At 36.7% G+C, this 26813-nt stretch overlaps 1 protein-coding gene across 1 annotated transcript in view; it reads right to left on the minus strand.

Moving 5' to 3' along the window:
- Window positions 1-4494: 4494 nt before the first annotated feature.
- Window positions 4495-26813, minus strand: part of LOC126754923 (protein patched) — a 32486-nt gene continuing 10167 nt past the window's right edge. Inside the window, exons 2-6 of the mRNA XM_050467130.1 lie at window positions 8791-9344; window positions 6759-8694; window positions 6479-6686; window positions 6092-6363; window positions 4495-6016 (exon numbers count right to left, since the gene is read on the minus strand). Coding sequence (XP_050323087.1) covers window positions 5021-6016; window positions 6092-6363; window positions 6479-6686; window positions 6759-8694; window positions 8791-9344 — 3966 coding nt within the window. The 3' untranslated portion in view covers window positions 4495-5020. The remainder of the gene's footprint in view (window positions 6017-6091; window positions 6364-6478; window positions 6687-6758; window positions 8695-8790; window positions 9345-26813) is intronic.

Raw genomic sequence — 26813 nt, forward strand, 5'->3', positions numbered from 1 at the left:
AGTAGAGGGGGCAGGTGAAAGTCCGGATAATGTAAGGGGGAAGGAAACACGCAAAACTGAAGCTTGGGCTACTGTAAAGCACAAAAAGTAAGAGGGTGAAGAAATAAAACGAGAAACCACCACAGCCGCCGCAACCGGATGCTCTAGTCATAACAAAAACTGTGTCCTAAAAAAGGCTAAAAAAGCATCAGGGAGCTTTAAGCGTCTTTGGGAAAATGTTTCGCGAAAAAGAAAGATTGCAAAGGGAGAGATCTCGCTGGAGCTAAGCAGAGCTCAAACAGGGAGTACATAAGAATATCAAGATAAAATAGATTGGTTAGGAAATTACAACGACGGAGGATATAGTCGAGGCCACCCACGCGAAAATCAAAGAGCTGAACCTCTTCTGGGGGTGAAATAAAGCACGTTAAAGGAATATTCGCGAAAAAGCAAACTTAAAGAAGTGTTACCGATGCTTTGAATTCGGACATGTCGCAAAAAGCATGTACTTGGTTTTCAATAAATCGATTGTAATATTCACTACGTGGCTTGTGGCGTCCTCCTGTTGGGACCACATATTGTGCAAGTCCATATCATCCGATTTGGGCCAAAAATATTCGGTTATCTCTGAGCGGTAGGGATTCCCATTCGCAGTAACGGTCTTGATCATCACGGAAGAATTACGGCACAATGACGTCGCCGGCCCATAAACCGCACCAAACCGTAATGTTTTCGGAATGCAATGGTGACTCATATTTTGCTTATTGACTAAACCATTCAGCCAGAAATGAGCCTCATCGCTGAAGATGATTTATCGATAAAAGTCCGGATCATTTTCAAGTTGTTGCTCAGTCCAATTTACGAACATACGACGATTCTGGTGGTCAAGCGGCTTCAGTTCTTGCGTCAATTTGATCTTGTAAGGATGTAGGCCAAGATCTTTTCGCAAAATTCGCCACAACGACGTCACAGAGATGCCCAACGCTTGAAAACGACGTGTGAGAGACTGATTTGGGTCTTCCTCAATTGATGCGCTAGCGGCAGCAATATTCTCAACACTATGGGCACTACTTTATCTCACTGGCACGGGAACATTTTGTACTATGTTTGTAGATTTAAATTTTCCATACTTAATGCTTAATTTTTGATCTGACAGGACGATTATGACCACCATGATTTAAACTGACTCCGAATTTCGGTAGTAATTTTATGAATTTCGACTCGTTCTTGGATCGTATATCTTTCCATGATGAAATGGCAAACCTTACCGAAGAGAAATGTCAAAAGAACGTGAAAAAAATATGGCGTCGTTTGCTGTCCCTATTAGTATACTTTTTTTGGCCTTCCTATTGAAAAACCCATTAGAAGAAGATTTCACGCATGAACCTTAGAATGGGAAAATAAAAGCATAAATCAGCGAGGGCTTGCATTACACAAAGCCTTCGAGCTACTCGTTATTGTGTTGCTAAATTTTCCAAATTCTTCTTCGACTATAACTGCGTAGGCGATTTCTACGCCAGTAAAGAAATCCTCCAAATAATTAACACAAACAAAGCACATTCGTTTTAAAAAGTTTACAATTATATTTTCTTTTGTTTCGAACACACGTAATACAATGATTTTGTTTTAGTGCTACACTTAGAAAAAATACCTAATCAAATTTATTAAATATCGTTTCGCTCTTGAATCGTTATACATACAGGGTTGCTTATAATTAATATAATTAAATTATGAAATAATAATAATATTATTAATAATAGTAAACAACCATTAACTATGCACTTGGAAGTGAATTTCAAGTGCAAAAAATAAAAAGAATAAAAATAAAAACAACATTTACAAAATATTAACTACTAAGCGTCGTACAAAACGACGCAGTCAATCTTGTGTTCGTAAGTAGATCGCTAAAACACTGTTTTGCAAGCGAGCTAGCGATAAACTATGTATGTGATAGCTACTCGAAAATGCCATTTATATAACATTATGGTATTAGCATTACTAGTTAGGAATTTTGCTTAAGTAAATTTTGTGTTGGCTTAAGTGTAATGCCGTTATGTTTAATTTTAGTGCCACCTATTGCTTTATGAATACAATTTTATGCGCAAACTAGCAAATATTTATAAATTACTATAGGTAATTTGAAAAAATTTCGAAATTTTTTTTTATATATATTTTTTTTGATAAACTAAAAACGTTATAAATTAAATTTAATTTAGTAATAAATAAATGTTTTAAAATTTTCAATTTTCAACTCCTTCAGTTACAATAGTTTACATTTCAATACTACTACTAGCGATTGGCGAATTTTCCTCAACATAAAGCAAGCTGGAATACTTTGCGTTTTTTAAGTAATTTTAGCGCTATTTTCTAGACATTCAATTGTGTGGCAAATGCAATACTTTTTATATACAAGTATATATGTTTTAAATAAATTTTAATTTCTATAATATTTACAAACATTTTCTTTAATAGTTATGTGCATTTTGGTGCATAAATGCAGCTGTAAGTCGTTAGGAATTGTACTAGTTTATAATTTATTAAATTTATATTTTAAATAAATTTATATTTTAATTACATTTTTATTTTTAATAAATTTATATTTTTATTAAATTTATTTTTTTATCAAATTTATAATTTTATACCCAACACGTGGTACAACATGCATGCGGTTATTTTTTTATTTTAAGCAGTTATGAGTATTTTCCGTTTTTATTTGTTTTATATTTTTTTTACTATAAAATTATGTTTTATATTATTTTTCACTATGTTAAGTTTTGTCTGTTGCCTTGAATTTGCATTAACTTAAAATGTATGTCATACTATTTGGTTTACAATGTAACACTATTTACACACGCGCAATTACCTAAGAGCTAAATAGTTAACAAAATGCTTATAATACTCAGAAAATCGCTTTTTAATTACAATTTAACACACATATTAAGGCGTTGCTGCACATTTTTTTATGAAAAAATTTTATATAATTTTTTTTATAATCAACTCTTTACTGGGAAGTGTTAATTTTGTGGTTTTATAATGCATTGGCAGGCTACAGTGTTGTGCAAAAAAAACTTAACACACATTTTCTGAAGTAAAAGTGCAATGCTGCATTAAGAATTGTGGGTTATATAAAAATTTGCAAAAATATTTAGTAAAACATTGGTGTAAAAAAACATTCAGAATTAATTACAAATTATATTAAGAAAAATTTTAAATACGCAAAATTAAGAAAAAAAAATTTGAAAAAAACTGAAAAATTAAAAAAAAAAACTAAGAAAAATAATTTCTTTGTCACTAACAAAATTATAAAATTTTTGAAAATTTAATTATACAAATTATTAAAAACAATTACAAAATTAAAAAAAAATAATTTCTTTGACACACATTTCTACAGAATTTCTAAATTTTTGAAAATTAATTATAAAAAAGGTTTTAAAAAATATGCAAAATTAACAAAAAAAACATTTCTTTGATACTGACTACACAATTTCTGAATTTTTAAAAATTAATTATAAAAAAGATTTTAAAAAATATGTAAAATTAAAAAAAAAAATTATTTCTTTGACATTGATAGAGAATTTCTAAATTTTTGATAATTAATTAAAAAAAAAAAGATTTTAAAAAATATGCAAAATTAACAAAAAAAACATTTCTTTGACACTGATACAGAATTTCTAAATTTTTGAAAATTATTTACAAATGGTATTAAAAAATTGGAAAACTAAAACAAATGCAAAAGTAAAAAATATATATAAATTATACAAAAAAAAACATTTTTTTGACACTGATAAGGAATTTCTAAATTTTTGAAAATTAATTATAAAAAAGATTTTAAAAAATATGCAAAATTAACAAAAAAAACATTTCTTTGACACCGACTACACAATTTCTAAATTTTTGAAAATTATTTACACAATTTCTGAATTTTTGAAAATTAATTATAAATAATTTAAAAAAAATATGTAAAATTAAAAAAAATACATTTCTTTGACACTGATACAGAATTTATAAATTTTTAAAAATTAATTATAAATGATATTAAAAAAATAGAAAATTAAAACAAATGCAAAAGTAAAAAATATGCAAACATTAAAAAAAAAATTATTTCTTTGACACGGATAAAGAATTTCTAAATTTTTGAAAATTAATGATTAATATTTAATAAAAAAACTTTTCAAAATTGAAAAATAAAATACAAAAAATGTAAAAAATGCAAAAATAAAAACTAGAAAATGCATGTTAAAATTAATTATAAATAATATTTAAAAAAATAATGCAAGATTTAACAAAAAACTATTTTTTTTTAACTAATACAGAATTTCTCAATTTTTGAAAATTTTATTTTGTAATGAAAATTTAATAAAAAATTATCTAATTGACATTAGTGCAAATTTTATATATTTTTTTTATTACACCGAAGTGTTTGTCTAATTAAAAAAAAATTAAACAAAACTAAATATAAATTATTATTACTGCAAAACAATTAATGCAACAAGCCAAACATAATATTGGCCGGTTTTAAAAAGAAAAAAAATTAATTTTGTTAATTTTGCATTCCAAAAAAATATATTTTGTTTTACACCATTTTACAATTTCTAAATACTTATGTACAACGTAGTTTTAGTTTAATTTAAAAAAATTAAATAAAACTATGTGTGAATTATTTACATTGCAAAACAAACATTGCAACAAACCAAACAAAGTATTCACAATGTTTGCTTTAAGAATTCACAGCGTTTGTTTTAACATTTATGTACACATAACTCAGCTGTTGGCTGGCAGCACCACACAAATACTTCAAAGTGCGCTTTGACATTTCCTTGCTTGCACTGCTGCATTTATTTTGAAAATGAATTTTAGTGATTTTTGTGCACTTGACGACCAGTGCTATTTAACTGCATTACGCCGAGCGATATTTGTGCGTAAGGAAAAAATGTAGCACCGCTTTAATTTTACAACTACTACAACTACTTAACTAAGCAAATAAATACATGCACCCGTTACACTAAAGCGCCTATTACGTACATTCAACCAAACGCGACCGCTAGCTGCTGAAGTTATAGCTACGCACCGCGCGACCTGGCGTCACCAATTCCACTTTGATGTTCGCCGTCGCGGTTACTTTTGTTGTGTTCGTGTCCGAGTGGTGCGTTTCCACAGTGACTTCCGGTTGCACCACGATACTCTGCAACTCGGGAAAGTTACCCGTTTCGTGTGGCCCACCAAGCGTATGCGTGCTGTGTTGTGTTGACGTTGTTGGTGGTGGGTTTGGCTGCTGCTGCTGCTGCTGCGACTGCTGCGTTTGATGATGCGCATGTTGCTGTTGTTGTTGCTGTGCTGGATGTGTTGGTTTATGAAATGTGGGCGCACCATAAATGTTTTGTTGCGTACACTGTTGTTGTGCCGGTGGTGCTGACGGTGCTGGCTGAAAGTGATGATGCTGCTGCATGTAATTCGGTTGCTGCCGATGCATATAGTAATTATTCATGTTGTAATTGTTCATTTGTTGTGGCGCGCCATTTGTGGCATAATGCGCATTATTCATATTCATATTGGCGCCATTCCATTCGTTATTCATTTGTATGGATGATGAGGAGGATTTCCATGAGGGTGGCTCTTCGGTAATGGTCGTTAATGAGGGATCATTAATGTTGATATCCTTGTGATGATGCATATTCTTGCTGCAGGAACGTGACGAGCGACCACCATGCACCACCACCGTTTTGTTGGCACGTTTGCAACGCGCCATTACAGGGGATGGTGTTGAAATGCGATCTGGATGTTCGAGTGGCACCAGTTCAGCCTCAGGACCGCACATGCTTAAGATAATAGGAAAGAGTACGAGTCCATTGCAAGCGCCGACGCACAGCACAACAAGGAGTAACCAAAAGAAATGACGTATAACGAATTCGAAGGGTGAGGTAGAGAGCATAAATACGGCTACAGCGGAAGTGAGTACGCCGTGTATAAGTGGACCGAGTGACATTTGCATGGAGAGATGTATGCGACGTTCGCGATTACCCACGGAAGTGATGAAACCCTATTGTTTACGTTAAAGAAATGAAATGTTAACTACAAGTTCAACCAAAAATTTAAAGTGTTGCTGTAAACTTACCAGTGAAATATGCACTGTAAGACAGACAATCATGCCGACACTTAATATCAGTATCACTGCAGGGATGGCTGAGAGTTTTATGCCGAGTATTGTCATGGCGCCGAATATTTGTATCAACGATGCGACGACGCTGAAGACGACCAAAGCGGCAGCCCAAACAGAAAGCAGCAATATTGAGATCAACATGAAAGCAGCGACGAGCGAAATGCAAAGTATTAGTGCGAGTGACCAGCGTAGCGTCATGTACTGTTCCCAGAATATGAAGGGTATGCCTGCAAATTGAAGAAATAAAAAGAAAAAATATTACATGAATGCTGCCACAACAAATTTTATCATCATATATTATAGCATAAAGGTATTCATGCAGCATTTTAACCGCCTGCTTACCTGATGGATAATTTGGTAGACCGCGCGCCTCAAATTTCACGCTCAAATCACGTATATGTCCAATTAGCGTCTTAATTTCCGATGTGCAGTTCAGTCCATGCAAATAGAAAGGCATCTGCGCATACACCAGTGGTAGACTCTTCGGTATTTTGAGATCGTATTCACCGGCAGTGTGGTAAAAGTGACGTGGCTCTGGATGCAATTTACCCTAAAATATGGAAAACAGTAACATTATAGCTATTTTACCGCTATATGTATATCCATTTTTGCTTGAACTTACCTGTGATGCACCGTAGGCGAATACATCATTAGTGGCCCAAGCTGACAGATAGTTGTAAAACGCTTTTGGATTGATTATGCCCTCACTGTCGACTAAACGATTTTGTGTGACGCCACTTTTGTCTACAGGGTTATCAACATAACCGGTTTGCACGAGTAATTTGTACGCCAGTATAGCATCGCTTGTAGCATTGGGCAACCAGCCTTCGGGCGTTAGACGTCCCTCACTAAACTCACGGTCAAATATGCGTTGCAGGTTGATTAGCCAATCACGGAATAGTGAGAGCCAAAAGTCGGGCAAACCGCCATTATCATTCTTAATAACGTGTGGTACACGCACAAAAGCCTCATGGTACTCATGCAGCAAACGTTGATTGGTGGGATATTCAAAATTTCCTTGCGTCACCGCATACATGCTATAGAAACCGAACATCGATGCTTGTGCATTAAGAAATTTAAACTCATTTGTGTCCTTCGGCACCAGATCGATCAGATCGAGTCCATCTTGTAGACGCGTCGAGGCGTATAAACTGAAGACTAGCGTACCAACGAATGTGCTGATTGTTAAGAATTTCACCCAGCTTTGCAACAAGAATGGCGTATAGTATTTGAAAGCAAAATTCGACAGCGAAAAGGATGGCATGCGTTTCTCGGCGCAGGAAAGTAGTGCTTCCTCTTGGTGCTTCAGTTGTGGCTGTTGTGCCGACATGGCAGTGGAACGATTGTTGCAGTTCTTCACAGCATAAGAATTACGGCGATTAGTGTTGTTGTAACGCGTGTTGCACACAGCTGTCGCTACCGGTTTCTCCTTCCACACAGGAAAGCAACAGCAGAAGATATCCGCACGGCCGGCAGTACGTCGACGCAAATCCAAAGAAATCATGGCGGGGAAAACGAGTAGCGCAGCAGCTAAATTGAAGCACATAACAATAGCAGCTTGTAGGCAGAACACTTTCAAGGCGGGCACTGGTATGAAAACGGCTGCAAAGAATGAACCCGATGTGACGCTAGCGCTGAAAAGTATGCTCGGTCCGACTTTCTTCAATATGTATTTCGTCTGCTCTTTACGATTACTCTCCGCATAAGCAGCGGTAAGCATAAAAATGTGATCAACGCCAAAGCCGAGCGCAAGAAAGGGTACAACTTGCGTGCTCGCGGCGTTGAAAACGATACCCAGTAGCGCGCAAAGACCCAAACCGGCAGCGGTCGAGAAACCGATCAGCAGTACGCCCGCTACACCAACACTACTCTGTCCCTTAACCGGATCCTTCCAGCGTATGAGCGTACAAAAAGCATAGATTACCGTCGCAATTACGCCAATTACAATACTAATCGGACTGGGATTGGAATACTTGGCCAGTATATCATCCAATGTGGCCGATGAAAACACATAAATGTCATACTTATTCGATATACGTCGATTGCTTTTCAATAGCGTCTCAACCTCCTTGGAAAAATTACGCTGCCACGCATTCAACACCTCCGCTGCTTTCTCCTGTGTCCAACCGATATGATGTACTTTATAGTTTTCATTCCACAAATCAAACATTTCTTTCTCGGTCATCAGTTGCACCACCGTTTGTAGACCTTTCGCCTTACGCAAATGACTGGAGCGATTGCGTTGTACACCGCCGACAATGAGCTCTTCCGGCCAATGCATATACTTGGTGGCATAGCCATAACAGCCGCCAGTGAGTATAGCACCGACATCGGGTGGTTGCTGACTATCCTTATTCGGCGCCGTTTCCGGACATTCAGCACTCTTGGGATCCAGACACGGCTTCTCCGTATAACCAGCCGTAATACCGGCACGCTTCATATACTGCTCCACCATATCAAAGTCGAATGGTATTTTCTGATCACTCATTTGCTGTTTCATCGTCTGCACGAGATTCGACGGATTCATTGTGCTCCACATGATGCGCTTATCAATGCCACTGTGGAAAGTATCGAAAAATAACGTAGTAATTAGTACTATAACCGAGGTTTGCAGTTTCTAACTTATAGTTTCACATGCTAACTACGCTACTTACGGTATTTGTACAGGAAATTCCGGTCCCAATAGCTGACTGCCTTCCCAGAAGCAATCCAGCGGCGTTATTATCGAACACGGTATTAAATGCTTAAATATCTGTTCGATGTAGTAGTGACCCTCAAAGCTTGGCGTTGTCGGCGAATTGCACATATCACGTAAACCCCATTCCGTATCGTACATGTGCACCTTCACCGCCGTCGCCTTCTTTAACACTTCGAGATGCGCCAACAATGCTTGCGGATGCAGCACCGACGCATTCGCATCTTGCGCCGTCTGTATGATTAGCTGGTGCGTGGAGAACTCATCTTCACCGATCGTTTTTTGTGTATAGGCGAGTTCAGATTCTAAGCGGCCACCTTCCTGTATCCACAATTGGTGTACTTTCGAATGGATTTGTGCGCTCTTCAGTCCCACACAAAATGTGCTTAACACTAGTATGGCCACGAAGAGCATTTTACCCGCATGCTTTTGTACCGAACTACCCAATGATTCGAGATGGGATTGAAATACTGAACGTAGGTAGATAGCGGTGCGGTTCCCTCGCGCTTTGCCCTGTAAATATAAGAAGAATTAAGAAATTAGTGAGGTTCCAAAAGCAAGAAGTGGCTTGAAATTATAATATAATAAGTAAAGCGGAAGTCACAATCGGTCGAATTCCGTGTGCAATATCGATTATTAATATTTTCATAAGTTTGATGAATTTGTAGCCAGTAAGGTCGAAGGTTCGTTACATCTGGAAGTCCAACATAAAACACAAATAATATTGAACTCTGACAAGATCGGTGGACGAGAGAGCGCAAAGAAAGTAGTTCCACCAAATTTAATAAAAGATATAGAGATCCAACACAGTAGGAAATACAGCGAGGTGAACTAATACTTAACACAGATACTCTCCGGCCACGGCTATTTCCTGAAATACCCCCACAACATGGCAAAAAAAGAAAGTCTTACAAGCATTTACGGAGACGAGCCACTAGACGACGCAAACCATACCTTTTTTAAGTGCCGACGATGGAAAGAGAACATTAAAACCCACTTTGAAGAACTCGATATGAAAAGGCGAGTACAAAACATGATTACCAGTGACGAAAACTGGCAACAAATTGCGTCATATGTAGAATATTTTTTAGGCACTAAAAACTGAACATGGACGTAGATTTTTTCCGGTCCCGGAGAATTCGAGTCGAGCAGGTGAGCCAAATAGCTTGATGCTGGCTACAAAATCCTAGGCATCCATAGACAGTGGGAGAGTAAAAACTTGCCTGTAATAAGTCCATCTTGGACGTGCCCTGAAGTAATGCGAAAGTAGTAACGAGTCAAGGGAAAAATTCATGCCAGAAGAACGGGTGTCATTTAGTAGGTACACCGCTCACGTAGAATGACGATTCCTATCTGATGCGAAGCCTAAGCCGGTGGCCTAAAACCGGTCCGTGTATATGCCAGCTATATGCTTATATCCGATATCGGTGGTTCCGACAAATGAGCAGCTTTTTGGTGAGATAGGACGTGGAGAGGATTTAATAATTCATCGCTATCGCAAAAACTGAGGTTCACGTATGTATGTACAGACAGGCAGATGGCCATGACTAAATCGACTCAGATCGTCACGCTTATTATTTATATCGTCGACGTTTTCTGCTAAATGTTACAAACATCGTAAAACTTGTTCGGGATATCAAAAGCTTAAGTAGATTTGTCATGCCCTTCGGCTTCACAACGAAAAGTCTTTAGCAGTCCTAGTGTGCTACATCGTTCTGTGGTAAGCGACATAGAACTCGAACTCAATCTAACTTAAACTCGCAAGAAATCGTTGAAAAAGTACGAAGTACCGTAAATGAGCGCATATTTCGTCTTAAAAACGTACAAGAGCGCAGGTGTTTGCAGGCACCGCCTCACCTTCCATTGATTTTTTAACCAAAAACATGTAGAACCTAAACACAAAATGGAAAAAAATTGTTATTCAGCACATGTTGCGCCAGACTCAAGAATATAAGATACATTTCAATTACTGCTTCTATGTATTTCGTATGGTTGTTCGGCAGCAATTCATTACCTGCTTGCCTACCAACCGATTACTTAATTTTCCCATCTTTTACTACACTTTGCAGCACTCGCAACACCTCACCTCACAGCGCCTGCGTTGCAGCGGACGAACATAGAAGTCGTGCTGTGCGCGCATTCGAGGTCTTAATTTCGTTGCAATTTTCCGAATTCGAAATATTTCACTCGCTCCCGCTGGCGGCACATTTTACTTTGGAAAACAACATGCGAACATGCATGCGGATGCGCCTACAAAGAATTCCTAATATGCCCATTTTCCACTTAGACGTCATTTCTTTGAAGTCTCGAGCAGCTACAGCGACGCTGGTGCCACAGCGCTCTAGCTATTCGTTGAATTCTACTCCCTTTCGTTGTATTTGTATGTATTTTCTAACGTTTAATTGTTGTTGTTGTTTTAATTGTTTTTGTACTTTGCCTGTTTTTCCGTCAATTTCTCGGTATTGAGCGCACATAAGCATACACTACGCACAAACTCACCGCGCGGACATCGTCCTTTCGTTCCGCAGATTAGGCGGTACTCAGTGGAATTAAGTTGTCGTTGCTTCGTCGCTTTTGTCCGAGTTAATTGTGTTTGTCGTTTCGTTGCAAATGCACCTAGCAACTAGTAGACACCTTTCATGTTTTCTTATTTGTTGTATTGTTGTTGTCATGCATTGCACGCAACTGTCGGGGGTGCGATTGGTGTGTCATCGCCCGGATCTTTCATCAAACGCATGTGCACAGCACTGCAAAACACACTCGTATACATAAATAGACATATCTACGCAGGACAATGCACGTTCTGCGCACAAATCAATTACCCTGAAGTGTCTTCCATGCAGGCTGTGTGCCTGTTGCTCTGCTGCTTTGTGCTTATATCCCTAATACGAGGAATTTTTTGGTTTTGTTCGTGCGCACTATGACACGATCGTTAGGTGGTCGATCGGTCATACACCTTAGACGTCTTATTTTCAAAGCAAATACAATGCGCATAATTGGAAATATCTGCTTTTCTTTTGGCAGAGACAGTTCTTATTGTCTTCATTTCTTGCTTTTTTATATAGAAATATATTAGAAGAAATCGGTAATTCATCATACATTTTGACGATCTCTTACATCATCACTACATATGTATATTTTTTGCGAAAATTAATTGTTTTTTCTTTTAAGTTTCGACCTATTTCACTTATTTACACTATTTTTTGTGCTTGAGTAGCATCCCTGTGTTTCAAATCACAATACTTCAGGTATCTTTATATGATATTGATTGAAGGTTGATCGTTGGATTGAAGGCATTAAGGCAATATTGAGGTTAAAGACTTTCCCAACAAGCAAACGCTTAATAGCCTTGACAGACGGCAGCGTTAATCCGGATTAACTGCGCACTTAATCAGATCCAAATTTGTAGGTGACAGACGGCAGCTATGCGAGTTTGAAACTCTCATAAACAGCTCATTGTCCTTTTTATAATATTTTCAATTAAAATTGATAGAAGATAAACATTACGGTTGTTAGCCGACCAATTTTTACCAAACCATTTTTTATTACAAAAGCATATCAACACATTATTTTTAAAACTGCATCATAACATAGAAGTTTTATTGATATTATATTGAGAATTTGATAAACAGCTGTCAGGGTTGCTTGTATTTCATTCACAATAGATGAAAATTGGCCATTTTTAACAATGTTGCCAACGAAAATCTCACAAACTCCCTAAAATTTTGAGAGTTATTTTTGGATTCAGCAACGGAGTTAGCTGTGGTAACTCCTGAATTAATCCCGAAAAATGCAATTAATCTGGTTTAACGCTGCCGTCTGTCAATGCTATAAGCAAGATGTAAAAGATTGACCAAACATTTTTGAGGTTAGGTTTGTTCAGACTCAGGTTAGCAGATAATTTACTTATGAGAAAGCAGAACCCACAAACTTACGAACAAACGGATATACAAACGGAAAGAATAAGAAAAGAAACGAGCTGGCAGCTTTAGCTTTGATCGAGAGTTCTTCGTTAGCATCGAGTTCTGCATCTGAATTGAAAAAGAGTCTCAAAGTATTTATTATAATTCTTTTTAGAACAGGAGAAACGTTTTCCGACAAAATCGACAAGGAGTCATGGTGTTTAAATATGCTATTTTTCAGATTAGGAAATTGGTGCTTTGAAAATTCCTTCTCATTTCCCGAACCGATTTTTCAATGTGTAACAGGAAAGCTTAAAAAGGTTAGAGTCCCAAGCAGAACTAAGAACTGCGATTTTAGTAACCTCAAATTTAGAGCAACTTTTTTGAAAAACCTACCGACCGCTAACAGGCTTCCGAAACTGCAAGGCATGTCGATATAGTTAGTTTATAGATAGCACAGTAATAGATGGATCACATCTCTATATGGGTGCATTAATGGTTGGAGCCTTGTGTAGAAGTTCTCTGAGCAGCTCACGACTTCGACCGGTTTCCGACCAAGTATCCTCTAGGTAGCCAAAAAACATTCGTTTGAAGGCGAGCTAAAATGAGGAGGCGAATCATCTCTTCTCAGGGTTGTTTGCTGTGCTTGGGACCCGTCACGTAAAAAAGCACCCCCAATGAAAGGCATTATGCATAGATTAGAACTTTGTGTATTTTCGGTCTACATCCACTTAAACTTTTGAAGCGACATCTTCTGTGACTGAATACTTCAGCCATGCGATGCATTGAGGTTAAAGACTTCCCCAAGCTTAAGCAATATGTAAAAGATTGATCGAACTAAAGGTACCTCGCCTTGATATGCCAGAATGTTGTTTGAGATATCGATTGATTGCAAGAAATGCAGACATTCGAAAGCACGCTCCTGTTGAACTCTATTTTTTTTTTAACCAAGGGTTTTCCCTTAGATGACGCAGAACGTAGATAACGCTCTGACTTCTCGAAGCTGCTTGGAGTGTTAGAGAGAGTTGGGTTGGAGAGATAAAAACTTAGGATTTTGTTCTCAAATTACTACTATCAAATTGGTCGATTTCAAGATATAGCATATATAGTCTGGCTTTACCAAAGAATTGTTTTAGATAATATTGGATCGTAGGAAATTTAGACTTCCCAAGAACTACTCTGCTGAACTGTATTTTTTTACACCAAACGGTTTTACCTCAGATGACCTGGAATGTGGGCAATGATCTGATTATTCGAAAGTGCTTGGGAGTTTTAGAGAGAGTTGGGTTGGAACGATAAAGACTTAGGAATTTGATCTCAAAGCGGTATTCAGAGAAGGTTATATATCAAATTCTGAACTTCACTCAGACTGCAGACATTGGGGTAGCCATTGCTTGATAATGTAGCGGACGAAACCACCAATCCGTTAGAGCCAAGTAGACAAATAGACATGTGAATGAGCTCAGGTTTAGTCCCTAACTCCATACTTCAGGCTAGCTGCTAGTCACTCATGAAAGACATATAAAGTATACTTGTGAAGGAGCTCAGTTTTTGTGCCTAACTCCTTCCTTTCCCAGACTAACTGATAGTTACACACGAAAGGCATAAAAAAGGAAGCTCGCAAGGCAGTAGGTACTTAGTTTGCGGGTCCATATAAGTTATAGGGCTTCACAATAAAACAATCGTCCAGTTGGATTGGTTCTGTGATGTAATAGTTTGCAATGTGTGTAGAAAGACAAAAACATTTACTCGAAATCTCCAATGCTTCTAAGCTTAAAACAATTTAAATACATTTTCAAAAGCTCACGAGTGAGTCGAAGATTGACAGATCGCTCAGTCCATTTAAGAGGTTATGTAAGCGTATGCACAAATGTACATACATATATATGTATGTATATCACATCTATGGCGGAATGTACGTGCTTCAGATACTAATGAGGCACCTTTTAGTTTATTGCTTGTTTCTCCTTCGTTTTATTTTCCCATGACTCGAGTCAATTTAGTTATTTTAAAGCTCATGTTCTAATCCGCAGAAACTATAAAAACAGATAATCAAAGATGTTACTAAAAAAAGAAAAAACACAACAACAAAAACAAGAGAAAAAATTAAGCACTTGTCATTAGAACGAAGATCAGCCAATTTAAAAACCATTACGAATGCCACACAGGCTAATGGAAAAGCCATTTTTGTGAGAGGGACGTGATTGTCCTACAAATTTTAAATATATACGTATGTACATATATGTATGTACATATCTACACGTACTTATATGTATATGTATGCATATACAAAAGTATGTGTAGTTCGGTCAGATGTGCAGCATTCCCACATGTACTGGGTAATAAAATCAGTGATCTTTCCTCATCTCTAATCAGTTCCCACTTCTCTCCTCACCTCTCACACGCTTCTAATATGCATTACTCGCTTTTAGTTCAGCAAGCGCGTAATTTTCATTTTCTTTTTCGTTAACTGTTGAATGAGTTGTATTGAATCAAAGACAAGCGTAAGCAAAAACAAAAACAACAATAACAATAACTGTAGTAAAAGACAAAAACCCGAAATAATAATGATAATAAATGAAATATCAAAAGCAATAACACTATAACTCGTCTAATAATACAATACAAAAACAACAATAAAAACAGAGAGCAACAAAAACATTATCTGAAGCAATAAAGCAAAGAAAGCGCTCATGCATATACATATGTAAGTGTGTTTGTGTAGCGAGTGGACCACCCAGTCGGCTGTAGCGGCAATGCTGATGATGATATCCGGCGTTGTTTGGTTGGCTAGCGTCTTACTACACGCACACATAAACACATACACATACATATGTACAAATAATTAAACCTATGTTTGTACATACATATTGTATGTGCATGGATGTAAATTTGTATGCACGGAAATGTGTACTGTTTTGGCAGCCTAACTAATGGACTGTAGTAAAAGCATAAAAATTGTAGATAAAAAAGAAAAAAAATATGATTAGAAATAATTAAGCGCTAGAAAGGCAAAAGCACGCACACACACAAGCACATATATGTACATATACACATGTACATATTTATGTGTTTTTATGGCGGTATAATCGATGTGCGCGCGCTTGTCGGCTGTCAGTTTGAAAAGCTGGACCGCACAGGCAGTCGGCAACTCGCTACAACAACAACAGTAATTACAGATGCAACAAAAATATGCATGTTAGAAACAACAACAACAACAACAATTCCAAAAACAACAACAAAATTTCAGTCGAATACCACAATAACATTCATGTTAGGTACAACAACAACAACATTTATGTTAGATGCAACAACAACATTGATGTTACGTGCAACAACAACAACAACAACAACATTGTTGTAAAATATAATATTCATGCCAGGAATAACATTAGCACTTAGATACAACAACAATAACATTTGTGTTAGGTACAACAACAACAACAGCATTGATTTAAAATACAATATTCATGTCAGAGGTAACAATAGCATTTATGTTAAATACAACAACAAAATGAAAGCTAACACAACAACAAAAACAACAATGTGAGTTACAACAACAACAACTGCATTGATGTAAGATGCGAAATAAATGGTAGAGCTAACAACAGCATTCATGTTAGATACAACAACAACATCAATACTGTAGATAACAACAACATTAAAGTTAGCTACAATAACATTAATGTTAGACATAGTAACAGCAACATTTATCTTACGTACAAGAACAGCATAAGTCTTAGCTACAACAAAAACATTCATAAGAGACACAACAACAACAGTAATGTAACACAAACCAACTTACGTAACAACAACAATATTAACACAATATATTTCTACATTTCTACAACAACAACAACGGTAACTTATCACAAGCCAACTTACGTAACAACAACAACAATAGCAAAATATATTTCTACAGTTTTTGACATATCAATGAAGCCAACTAGCAGCGCTTCTAAGCTCCGCCGCTCAGCGCCTTCTAAAAATTAACTTATGTATGTTTATATGTATGTACATATGTATGTGCTGCATAATTATAAGCGTGTAGCTGAGCTTAATGCCCCACACAGCGTACGCTATAAAATGATAAATGATTAGTTTCACATGGGTTCATGTACAATTGTAGTGAATATATTTCAACTTGTGTACCGGCACACGTTTTGTCGCTGTGGCTATACGTACTACACATACACAAACAAATTTGTGTGCTCAGGTATGTGTTTACACACAAGTAATAAATATCGGCTTTGCGAACAACTCAATTAAGCGTAAATTTTGAATTCTTGTTAGTTGCGATTGAGCAATAGAAATAGTAACACCAACAACAATAATAACAACAGCCACGCTAATGAAGCAGCGGTGAAGAAAAAATATAAAAACAATTATAAACAAGAAAAAACCTTTAATACGGCGGCTTAATACGAGTACCTTGCTGATGATTTCTGATTTTCAACGATCAGTTTGTATGGCAGCTATATGATATAGTAGTCCGATCTGCATCATATGTTCGGAGATTATAGCGCTACTGTGAAAAAGAATTCGCACCAAATTTCGTCAAGATAACTTGTCAAATAAAAAAGTTTCCAATACAAGAACTTGATTTTTATCGATAAGTTTGTATGACAGCTATATGATATAGTGGTCCGATCTGAACCAGACGTACAGAAAATATAGCGCTGTCTTGGTCAATACTTAATGCCAAATTTCGTTAAGATAATTTGTTAAATAAAAAAGTTCGCCATACAAGGACTTGATTTTCATCAATCAGTTTGTATGACAGCTATATGCTACAGCAGTCCGATCTGAACCATATATTATCAGATTGTAGCACTACTGTGAAAAAGAATTCGCACCAAATTTCGTGAAGATAACTTCTCAAATAAAAAAGTTTCCAATACAAGAACTTGATTTTTATCGATCAGTTTGTATGGCAGCTATACGCTATAGTGATCGGATATGGGCGATTCCGACAAATGAGCAACTTCTTGTGAAGAAAGGAACGTGTGCAAAATTTCAGATCGATATCTCAAAAACTGAATGACTAGTTGGCATATAAACATATGTATTTTACAGGGTGTTCGACGTTTCTTTCTGGTTGCCAAAAACTTCGTGGCAAACTTAATAGTAGCCCTGTTTAGGGTATAAACAAACTCACAAACCAAATCGTTCAAATTTTATTTTATAGCTTACCGGCATTTTTGTATGTCCGTTTGTGGCGGCGTTTGCTACTGCCCAGCGCTAACGTTCGTGCATGTTTTATTGAATGAATATTTTTCTGGTTTTTTTTATAAGTGTCTAATATACTTATAAATTTTTGTGGTAATTTAGGAAGGCTGTTGCCTGTTGTCTGTTGCTACGGGCTATTTGCGCACGTATGCCTGCATTTATCGTTATTGTGCTACCTTAATGAAGGTGGGGCGCCTGCATACATACCAATACATTTGTATGTATATACATACATACATACGTATGCACATACATATAAATTACTGGTTGGAGAGCAGCTAGCGCGTTGACAAAAAACTGTATTTTTTATGCATGTTTGTGCGGTCAACTCTTCATTATGCAAGTCTCGCAAAATATTTATGTATGAAGCTTTGCAAATCGGCGTGTGTTTTTTCGCCATTAATTGACGTCAGACGTCAGAAAGTTTGCAAATTGAAATAAGATAAAGGATTATAGAGTTGCTTTTGTCAAATAAAAAAGTTATCCATACAAACTTAATTTTGAAATGGCATTATTTTTCATTGTTATCGATAACACAACATAAATTTATCGATAACATAAAAAGTTATCGATGACAAAATCGAAAACTACAAAAACAACAATTATTTTTGTTTATATTTATAATAACTTAACATAAAATTCATCGATAATAAAATCGATAAACGTGAAAAAAAATTTATTTTGAATACAAACCAAGACCAATAAAAGTAAGCTAATAGTTATAAAGTAAGCAAAATTGTTACATCCGGTCTGATTTATTTTTAACTGAAACAAAAACGTCAAATTCGACGAACAAAGCATTCCTGAATTTAAATGAAATAAAAGCCAAAAAAGGATTCGTTTTATTTTAATGACTTCACAACAAATTTGGTATCCTTCAACAAAGTTGATACGCTATTAAATCAGTGCTACCTAATCAGATATTAATTAGTGTCTAATAAGGAATAGAGCCCACAATTTTGGTTAGCTAGAGCTTATAGACATAACGAAATTAGAATATTCAGAAAATTTGTAATTTTGGAATTTGCTCAGAATGAATTATTTGCTATTTGTATTGCACTGCCAAGTGAGACCGTTAGCCTACTTTTATTGCGCCTAAGTTGTATGCGGTATTATGAAGTTGACTACAAAACGCCAAACCTTGTAGAAAGATGAAATGAAAATTATGATAATATTGAAAATAAATTGTTCATCACGTTTATCGATTTTTTATCGATAAATTATACTGTATGTTTCTATAAATATATGTTAAAAATTTTTGGATTTATCGTTAAAAATTTTATGTTATCGATAAATTTTATATTGTGATATCGATAACAATGATGAATGAATAATGGCATATACAAGTTGTTTGCTCGCTTTCTAGAGATGGCATATGCAATGTGTTATCGATATAAATTTTTGTATTGAGTTCAATTATATACATACATATATACAAACATACATAACTCTTTGTTGTTGTGAAGTACCGCATGTGGTTATTTTCTTTAATGTTCAAAATAATTTCTTTATCACGTTTATCGATGTTATTATCGATTAATTTTATGTTATGTTCTCGTAAACATCATAAAATTTTTTTGGTTTATCGATTTACTATCGTTATTTTTTTTATTTGTTACCGATAATTTTTATATTGTATTAGCGCTAACCATGCAAATTATTATTTTGTTATCATATCGATAGCTTTTGTTATCGATAACTATGAGTTCAAGTATATAACTTGTTGTTGCTGTGACGTATCGCATATGTTTTTTTTTTAGAAATATCCAAAATATTTTTTTTACATTTATCGATTTTATTATCGATAAATTTTATGTTATGTTTTTATGAAAATAAACACAATTTTTTTTGGGTTTATCGATCATGTTATCGACAGATTTTTGTTATGCTATCGATAACTTTTATATTATGTTATCGATAACTATGCAAATTAATGACAAACACCGTTTTTTGTTTGCTTTACTTTCATTGCTATGCCTATCAAATGACACGCACATTTAACTTTATTTGCCTGTTGACAGATCCATATCGAACGACAGACAACCAAACAAACAAATATATACATACATATGTATTGTACATACATACATATGTACATACAAATATATATAGGCACGCATTTATGCACCAAATGTGGTGATTATAGTGAAATTCAGTACAAAACACACCGTGTACTTTGTGTAGGAGTACTTGATACATTTACTTTTTGTATTTTTGTGTTTGTATGTGTGCGTGTGTGTGTGTGTGACTTGAGCATGTGTGTCGCCATGGGTCTTAATAGGCATTTCGAATGAGTTATTGTTGTTGTCATGCCAATGCAAGCAAGCAATTTAAAGCAGTCAGGCCTGCCAGACGACAACGACGACAAGCATGAGACCACCCAGCTTGACATATAAGAATTTTCAGTGTCTCAAAATATGTACACATGTATGTATGTATGTTTGTATGTATGTAGTATGGTATTCGTGAAACAGCTGCTGATGCTATGCTCAATTGTTGTAGCATTTGTTGTGTGCATGTAAAATATCAAAATACATGCATGTGTATGTGCGCGCTCTCAAAAATCTCACAAAATGAAAGTGAGCGACAAATTGAAAGCAAACGATCATGCGTAAGAGTACGTGTAAGAGAATCATTTAAATGTTGATTAAGAGTTCATATTAAAAATCATGTGAAAATGTCAGGATATGGCAAAGAAAGAGTTTTCATTACGATATTTAGATCCAACTAATCAATTTGGATAAGAACTAGTAATAAGTTTTTGTATTAAAATATATTTTTTGTCAGTCCGGTTCAAATTTGATCAGATGGTATACCATATATTGTATGTACATACATATATTCATGATCATATCAACAAGGCATTAGAGCACACCCACTGTTATAGTTTTGTTGGCAGTCCGGTTCAAATTTGATCAGATAGTATGCCATATTTATTCATGATCATATCAGCAAGTCATTAAGGTAAATGACAAAAAATATGTAATAGTGGGTTATATGTATGTATGTATGTTTTTTGTCAGTCCGGTTCAAATTTGATCATATGGCATATAAATTCCTGATCATATCAACAAATATTAGAGTAAATATCCGCTGTTATACATACATATGTATGTATGTATGTACTTATATCCATGTTGATCACCAACTAAGCTTGCGCCTTTTGTGGTTTATGATAGCGGCGGTCCATATAAAAGCTGAATTTTTCGCTCACACGCGGCGATACGCGGTTATACTCGTAAATAAGCGGATTTCCTGCAAAGGCGCGCTTGATCTTCTTTTGCGCTTTTTCAACTTTACAACAGCTATAATAGCGGCGTGCAGGTATTATATGAATTTATTGCTCTGGATGCTATACGGCAGCAACGAACGCCCGGTGTGTTTTCTAAGAAGCTCAAATTCGTAAATTCGTATGGACAGTCGTCGATCGGTCTTGTGGTCAATAAAAATGCATATACAATGTACTGCGTGTGTGTATTTTTAAAGGTAAATGTGTTGAGTTGCTACTGCCTAGGGCAGATTACGACCACACAGTTATTGCTAGGTGAGTAAAAGTTCGCAAGGGTATTCTCGGTATTCTCGGAAGTTGCTGGCTGGATTTCCAGAAGGATTAAGAGATTTGAGCGTCCACAAAACGATTTTGGCATTAATTGTGAGGTCTTTCATAAAGTATTATCTGCAGTGTGGAAGATCTAGTCCATAGTTAAGAACTGTACAGCACAAAGCTTTCGAAACTAAGCACTGAATTATTGTTTACAGTTGCCCTCGAACAGCCATTAGCTGGGAATTGCTTAGTGTGGTGAAGTGATTGAAAGCTTGGAGCTGAAATTAAGGGCTTACAACTATTAAATGTCGCAAATATTTTAGATTCCAGTGATATACAGATCAGATATGTCGAACCAGTATAGGGTAAAGCTGCCGTACAAACTGACCGATTAAAACCGAGTTTTTGTATGGAGAACTTTTTTGTTTTTCAAGATATCCTCACGAAAGTTGGCTTACATTACTGCCTAAAGCAGCGCTACAATCTACGAACAAACTGTTCATATCGGACTACTATAGCATATAGCTGTCATACAAACTGACTGATCAAAACCGAGTTTTTGTACGGAGAACTTTTTCATTTGACGAGGTATCTTCACGAAAGTCGGCATACATTATTCTCAAAGGCAGCGCTACACTCTACTAACAAATTGTTCATATCGGACCACTATAGGATATAGCTGTCATACAAACTGACCGATCGGCAGCAAGTGCTTGTATGGAAATCTTTTTTGTTTTTCAAGATATCCTCACGAAAGTCGGCTTACATTACTGCCTAAAGCAGTGCTACATTTCACTAACAAATTATTCAAATCGGACTACGAAAGCATATAGCTGCCATACAAACTGACTGATCAAAATCAATATAAAAATCTTTTTATAACCTTTTTTGCTATAAAAAATAGACTTTTGAGTGTATTATAACTAGGCATTGCAAAAATTAAAGTTTTTTCTTGTTTTTTGCTTCAATAAAAAAAAAACTGTAATTCTCAACAGTGTTACAAAATCCTTTACATACAAAAAGCACTTCCGTAAATCACTGTTTACGCACCTTAATGCATTCAAAACTGCGCAGCGACAAACAAAATATTATCAGCAGTGTTGCCACTAAGCGCATGCAGTGTGTACATTGCCATACTGCACGCGCAATGGCTATAAAAACAAACAGACAACAACAGCGCGGCGCACTTTTCGTACAAAAAAGTAAAGAACTTACAGCATTACAAATATTTCCTCTAACATGCTAGAATATTCTGCTGACTTCTCAGTTACAAACATTCTTTGCTTGCTTTCGTTCACCTTCTCCTAAAACGCGCCCACATAAAGCTATTAAGATACGACATCTTTGCCGTGCGGTGGCCGCAGCTGCTGCAATCTACAAACATGCTTTTTTCTGCTGGCTTTTAACGTCATCGACAACAAGAACAACAACAACAACATATGCACACAGCCATAGCGTTTGCTTTGCTATCTGCTTTATACGAATTTTCTTATTTTTCGTGTTTTTTCCGTATGGCAACGTCACAACATCCACGACTCCCTTGACTCCCTTTTCTGCTGACTTTGCCAGATTGTACTCGTAGTTGCATGTAGATATGCATGTGCAAGTGTGCATGTAAGTGGTATTCGTTTGCCGCTTGGCGGTCGCCGCCAACATCAACTCTCCTGTTGCTTTTTAACAGTTTAATGTCTTTATTATTGCGCTGTGCGGTTGTTCACGTCTTTATTGCCCCCAACGTTTGCGCTGTGGTTGTTGTTATTATTTTTATTAATGCCTGCCTTGCCGTTGCTTTCGTATCGTTGGTGCCGTTGTCGTTGCTGTTATTGTTGTTGTTGCCATTGTCCGCGCTGCTGTCGATCCGATCGACATTGGTGCCCCGGAACGCGGCATTTACTATTACCGTTGTTGTACTTGTTGTTGTTGTTGTCATTTTTCTTATTGCTTTTGGGTTTTGCCCTGATATGCTGTTATTATTGTTGTTGCTGTTGTTATTTCGATTTTTACTTTTAGCGTGTTGTAGGTAGATAGTGTTGCGGCACATGCACTTGGCTGCCTTCACCGAAGAAGGTAAGCGAAGCAGCACACAATGCCGTTTAACATTTGGTGGCACGCTGAGTGTGGCATCATACCTGGCTAGCTACCTATCTACCGACCGGCCAACCTACCTACCTATAGGCTGCCACACACCGTCGTGTCTAACTACTTTCGTACTTTCTTATAATACTTTATACATTTGTATGTGTGTGTGTACGAAGTAAGAGTCGCGCGCATGTGAAGCTTGCTCCTCAGCGCGGTCGGCCTAGGCGTCGAAACGGCAGTTTTTTAAGAAACCATGATTGTTGTTTTGAATATCTTGTTCCGGCATTTTAGTTAGTTGCATTGATATGTATACCTTTTACGTTGGCAATCGAGTTGTGGAATTATGCGGAAAAAACGTTCCTCACAGTTCAGTAACAGCTCTTCGACGGCGTTACTGCACCGAAAGTACTGATTATAACAACTAAAGGACTATTCATAAGATTCAATAGATACAGAGTTGATCTCAAAAGCGTAAGGACTCTCGATCTGTTGTATAGAAGTCGGAGGGGTCGGAGTTTGACTACAAAATCAATGTAAGAAAAATCTTTTCCGAATATGCATCTTTCAATGACAGATCTCCGTCTGAGTTTCTATCCGGTCGAAGTGCTCATAAGATCCCTTGGTGTCACAGTCGATCGCAAAACTGTGAAGACTCTCCATACATTAGATAAATACCGAATGTTCGTTGAACTCATTAGTACATGCAATACTATTTAAGAAAATAAGCCAAGAAGACGTCCGTTAGAGTTAGATAATAGTTTCAAGATCTGATTTAAAGAGTACTGAACAGTTAAATTCGTTTCTTCTTTTCGCTACGTGGCGCCAATTGGTTATTCCAAGCGAAGTCAGGTCCTTCTCCACTTGGTCCTTCCAACGGAGTGGAGGTCTTCCTCTTCCTCTGCTACCCCGGGTACTGAAAACTGAGTTACTGTCCAGAAAAAACTGATCTTAAGATTCAATAGTTCCAAAGACTGAGTTACTGTCCCGAAAAAATTGATCTTAAGAGTCAATAGTTCCAAAAACTGAGTTACTGTCCCGAAAAAACTGATCTTAAGATTCAATTGTTCCAAAGACTGAGTTTCAAAATCGAGCCCAAAGGTTTGAGTACTTTTCAACTGTTTTATAAAAGTCGGCGAGAGTTCGACTAGAAAATTAATATCTGATATACCATTTTCGTTATCAATAGAGTCTTAAAAGTATGCTAAGAAGACATCCTTAGAGATCAATGACAAATATCCAATTGAGTTCCTGTCCTCAAGACACTTCATATCTTAATCATAAGATCCAATAGTTTCAAAAAATCGACCAAAAGGTTTGAATACTCTTCAACTGTTGTATAAAAGTCGGAGAAGATTTCGACCAGAAAATTAATATCTGTTATACCATTTTCATTGTCAATCGAGACTTGGAAGCATGCTAAAAAGACAGTCTTAGAAATCAATGAATGACCTCCAATTGGATTCCTGTGCTCAAGACAATCCATATCATAATCTTATGATCCACTAGTGTCAGAGTAGATATCAAAAGTGTGAGGACTTCAGAGGGAAGTTCGACCAGAAAACTATAGGATGAGATTGAGTTCGCTTAAATGTAAAACAATAAAATGTGAAGTAACCCCAAAACGATTCAATCCGACTTCATGTTCAACGTACCTTTAGAAAGGCTTCTTTTACCCCCCCTTGAGGGAACTCTCGTACCATAGAAAAGCCTTCCTTTGCTTCCTTGAAGGGAACTCTCATTAGTAAGATATCAAACTTGAGGCTTTTGTAGTCGCAGTCATTCTACTTGAAGGGGTTTCTTTCTTTATTTCCGAGCAAAATGTATGGTATTTCGCTCCTTATATAAATAGTAGGAAAGTATTAGATACCGTATCTTAGAAGTTGGCTTATATGGATCTACAGAGATCCACAGTTAAAAGTTATTTTCATTTATGACAGCACAGATTGGTAGTAGCGAGTTTTACTAACGATTGGCGAGTAGTTGAAAAATTTATTACACCAGTTAGTCCATTGAAAATAGCGAGTTCTACTAACGATCGACGAGTAGTCAAAACATTTATCAATCGTTTCGATGAAATTTTCGGCAAATCTTCTGCATAACCCGAAACTTTTGTCACTCGTATATGGCATAAGGATTTGTGTCGCGTTTAAAGCTTTGTCTTGTTATTGTTTTTCCAGTGACTGCGCGCTCCACTCGCCTGCTCGTAACTCCCCGCATGCAATATACATACATACATACATATGCATGAGTGACTGTATGTGTGTTTGTATTTGGGAGCTCGCTTGATCTTTCGCTCGTTCACTACTCGTTAGTTCGACAATGTGTTTTGTTTTACTCGTTTTCTGCTCTGTGCCGAGCGAGCATTTTTCTTTTTGTGTGGCACAATTTGTGTGTGTTCGCCTTTTACCGGCACGCTACGGCACCGCACAGACGGTGGCCGCCGCACAGGCACATGCGGCACAACAGACAACCGCACAAATAAGCGACTGCCGCTGGGGCGATCGGTCGTCGGTCGGCCGTCCGTCCATCTAAATGTCTATATTTCCATCTTTCACTTTAGGCTTGCTGTAATTTGTGTGCGTTTGTGTTGTTGGTATTGTTGTATGGTTGTTACTGCTGCGCTGTTGGCATTTCGTAATGCCTTTCGTGGCGGCAAGGCACAGTTGTCGATTCTGGGCATTGGTACTCGTATGTGTGTGGCCAAGTTAATATCTTCATAATTCCTACGGCCGTTCGTTAGTTGTTCGCTGCTGTGTTCTGTTTTTGATTTTCATGTTTTTGTTTTTGCTTTGCGTTCTTATCTGCTTGTGTTTTTGTTCGTGGTAGTCAATTGACGTTGCCCCCTCTGGCTGCTCAAGGTAGTCATTTGTTGCGCCGTTTTGATTTTTCGGAAACTGGAAATACGCTCTTTCGCCTGCTGTCATTGTTATTAAAGTGGTTGTTGTTGTTGCTGTTGTTATTTGCAATGTTGTTGCCTGTATTTTGACTGAAAATTGACTTGTCCCCTGAAATGACGGACGCTAACACACGCAAGCAACCACAAAAGGTATGGAGAAAAAACCTGTGAACCTGAAACGCAAGTCAAAATTCACTCAAAATGCAAGAAAAAAAAACAAAACAAAAAAATTATACAAACATACAAAACCGGAAATGCGAGTAGGTGGTGTGCGCGCTTATATCAGCTATTGTAGTTGTTATTGTAGCGACTACGACTTCGACTTCGTCATT

This window comes from Bactrocera neohumeralis, chromosome 4 (genome assembly GCF_024586455.1).
Source record: "Bactrocera neohumeralis isolate Rockhampton chromosome 4, APGP_CSIRO_Bneo_wtdbg2-racon-allhic-juicebox.fasta_v2, whole genome shotgun sequence".
NCBI lineage: Eukaryota > Metazoa > Arthropoda > Insecta > Diptera > Tephritidae > Bactrocera > Bactrocera neohumeralis.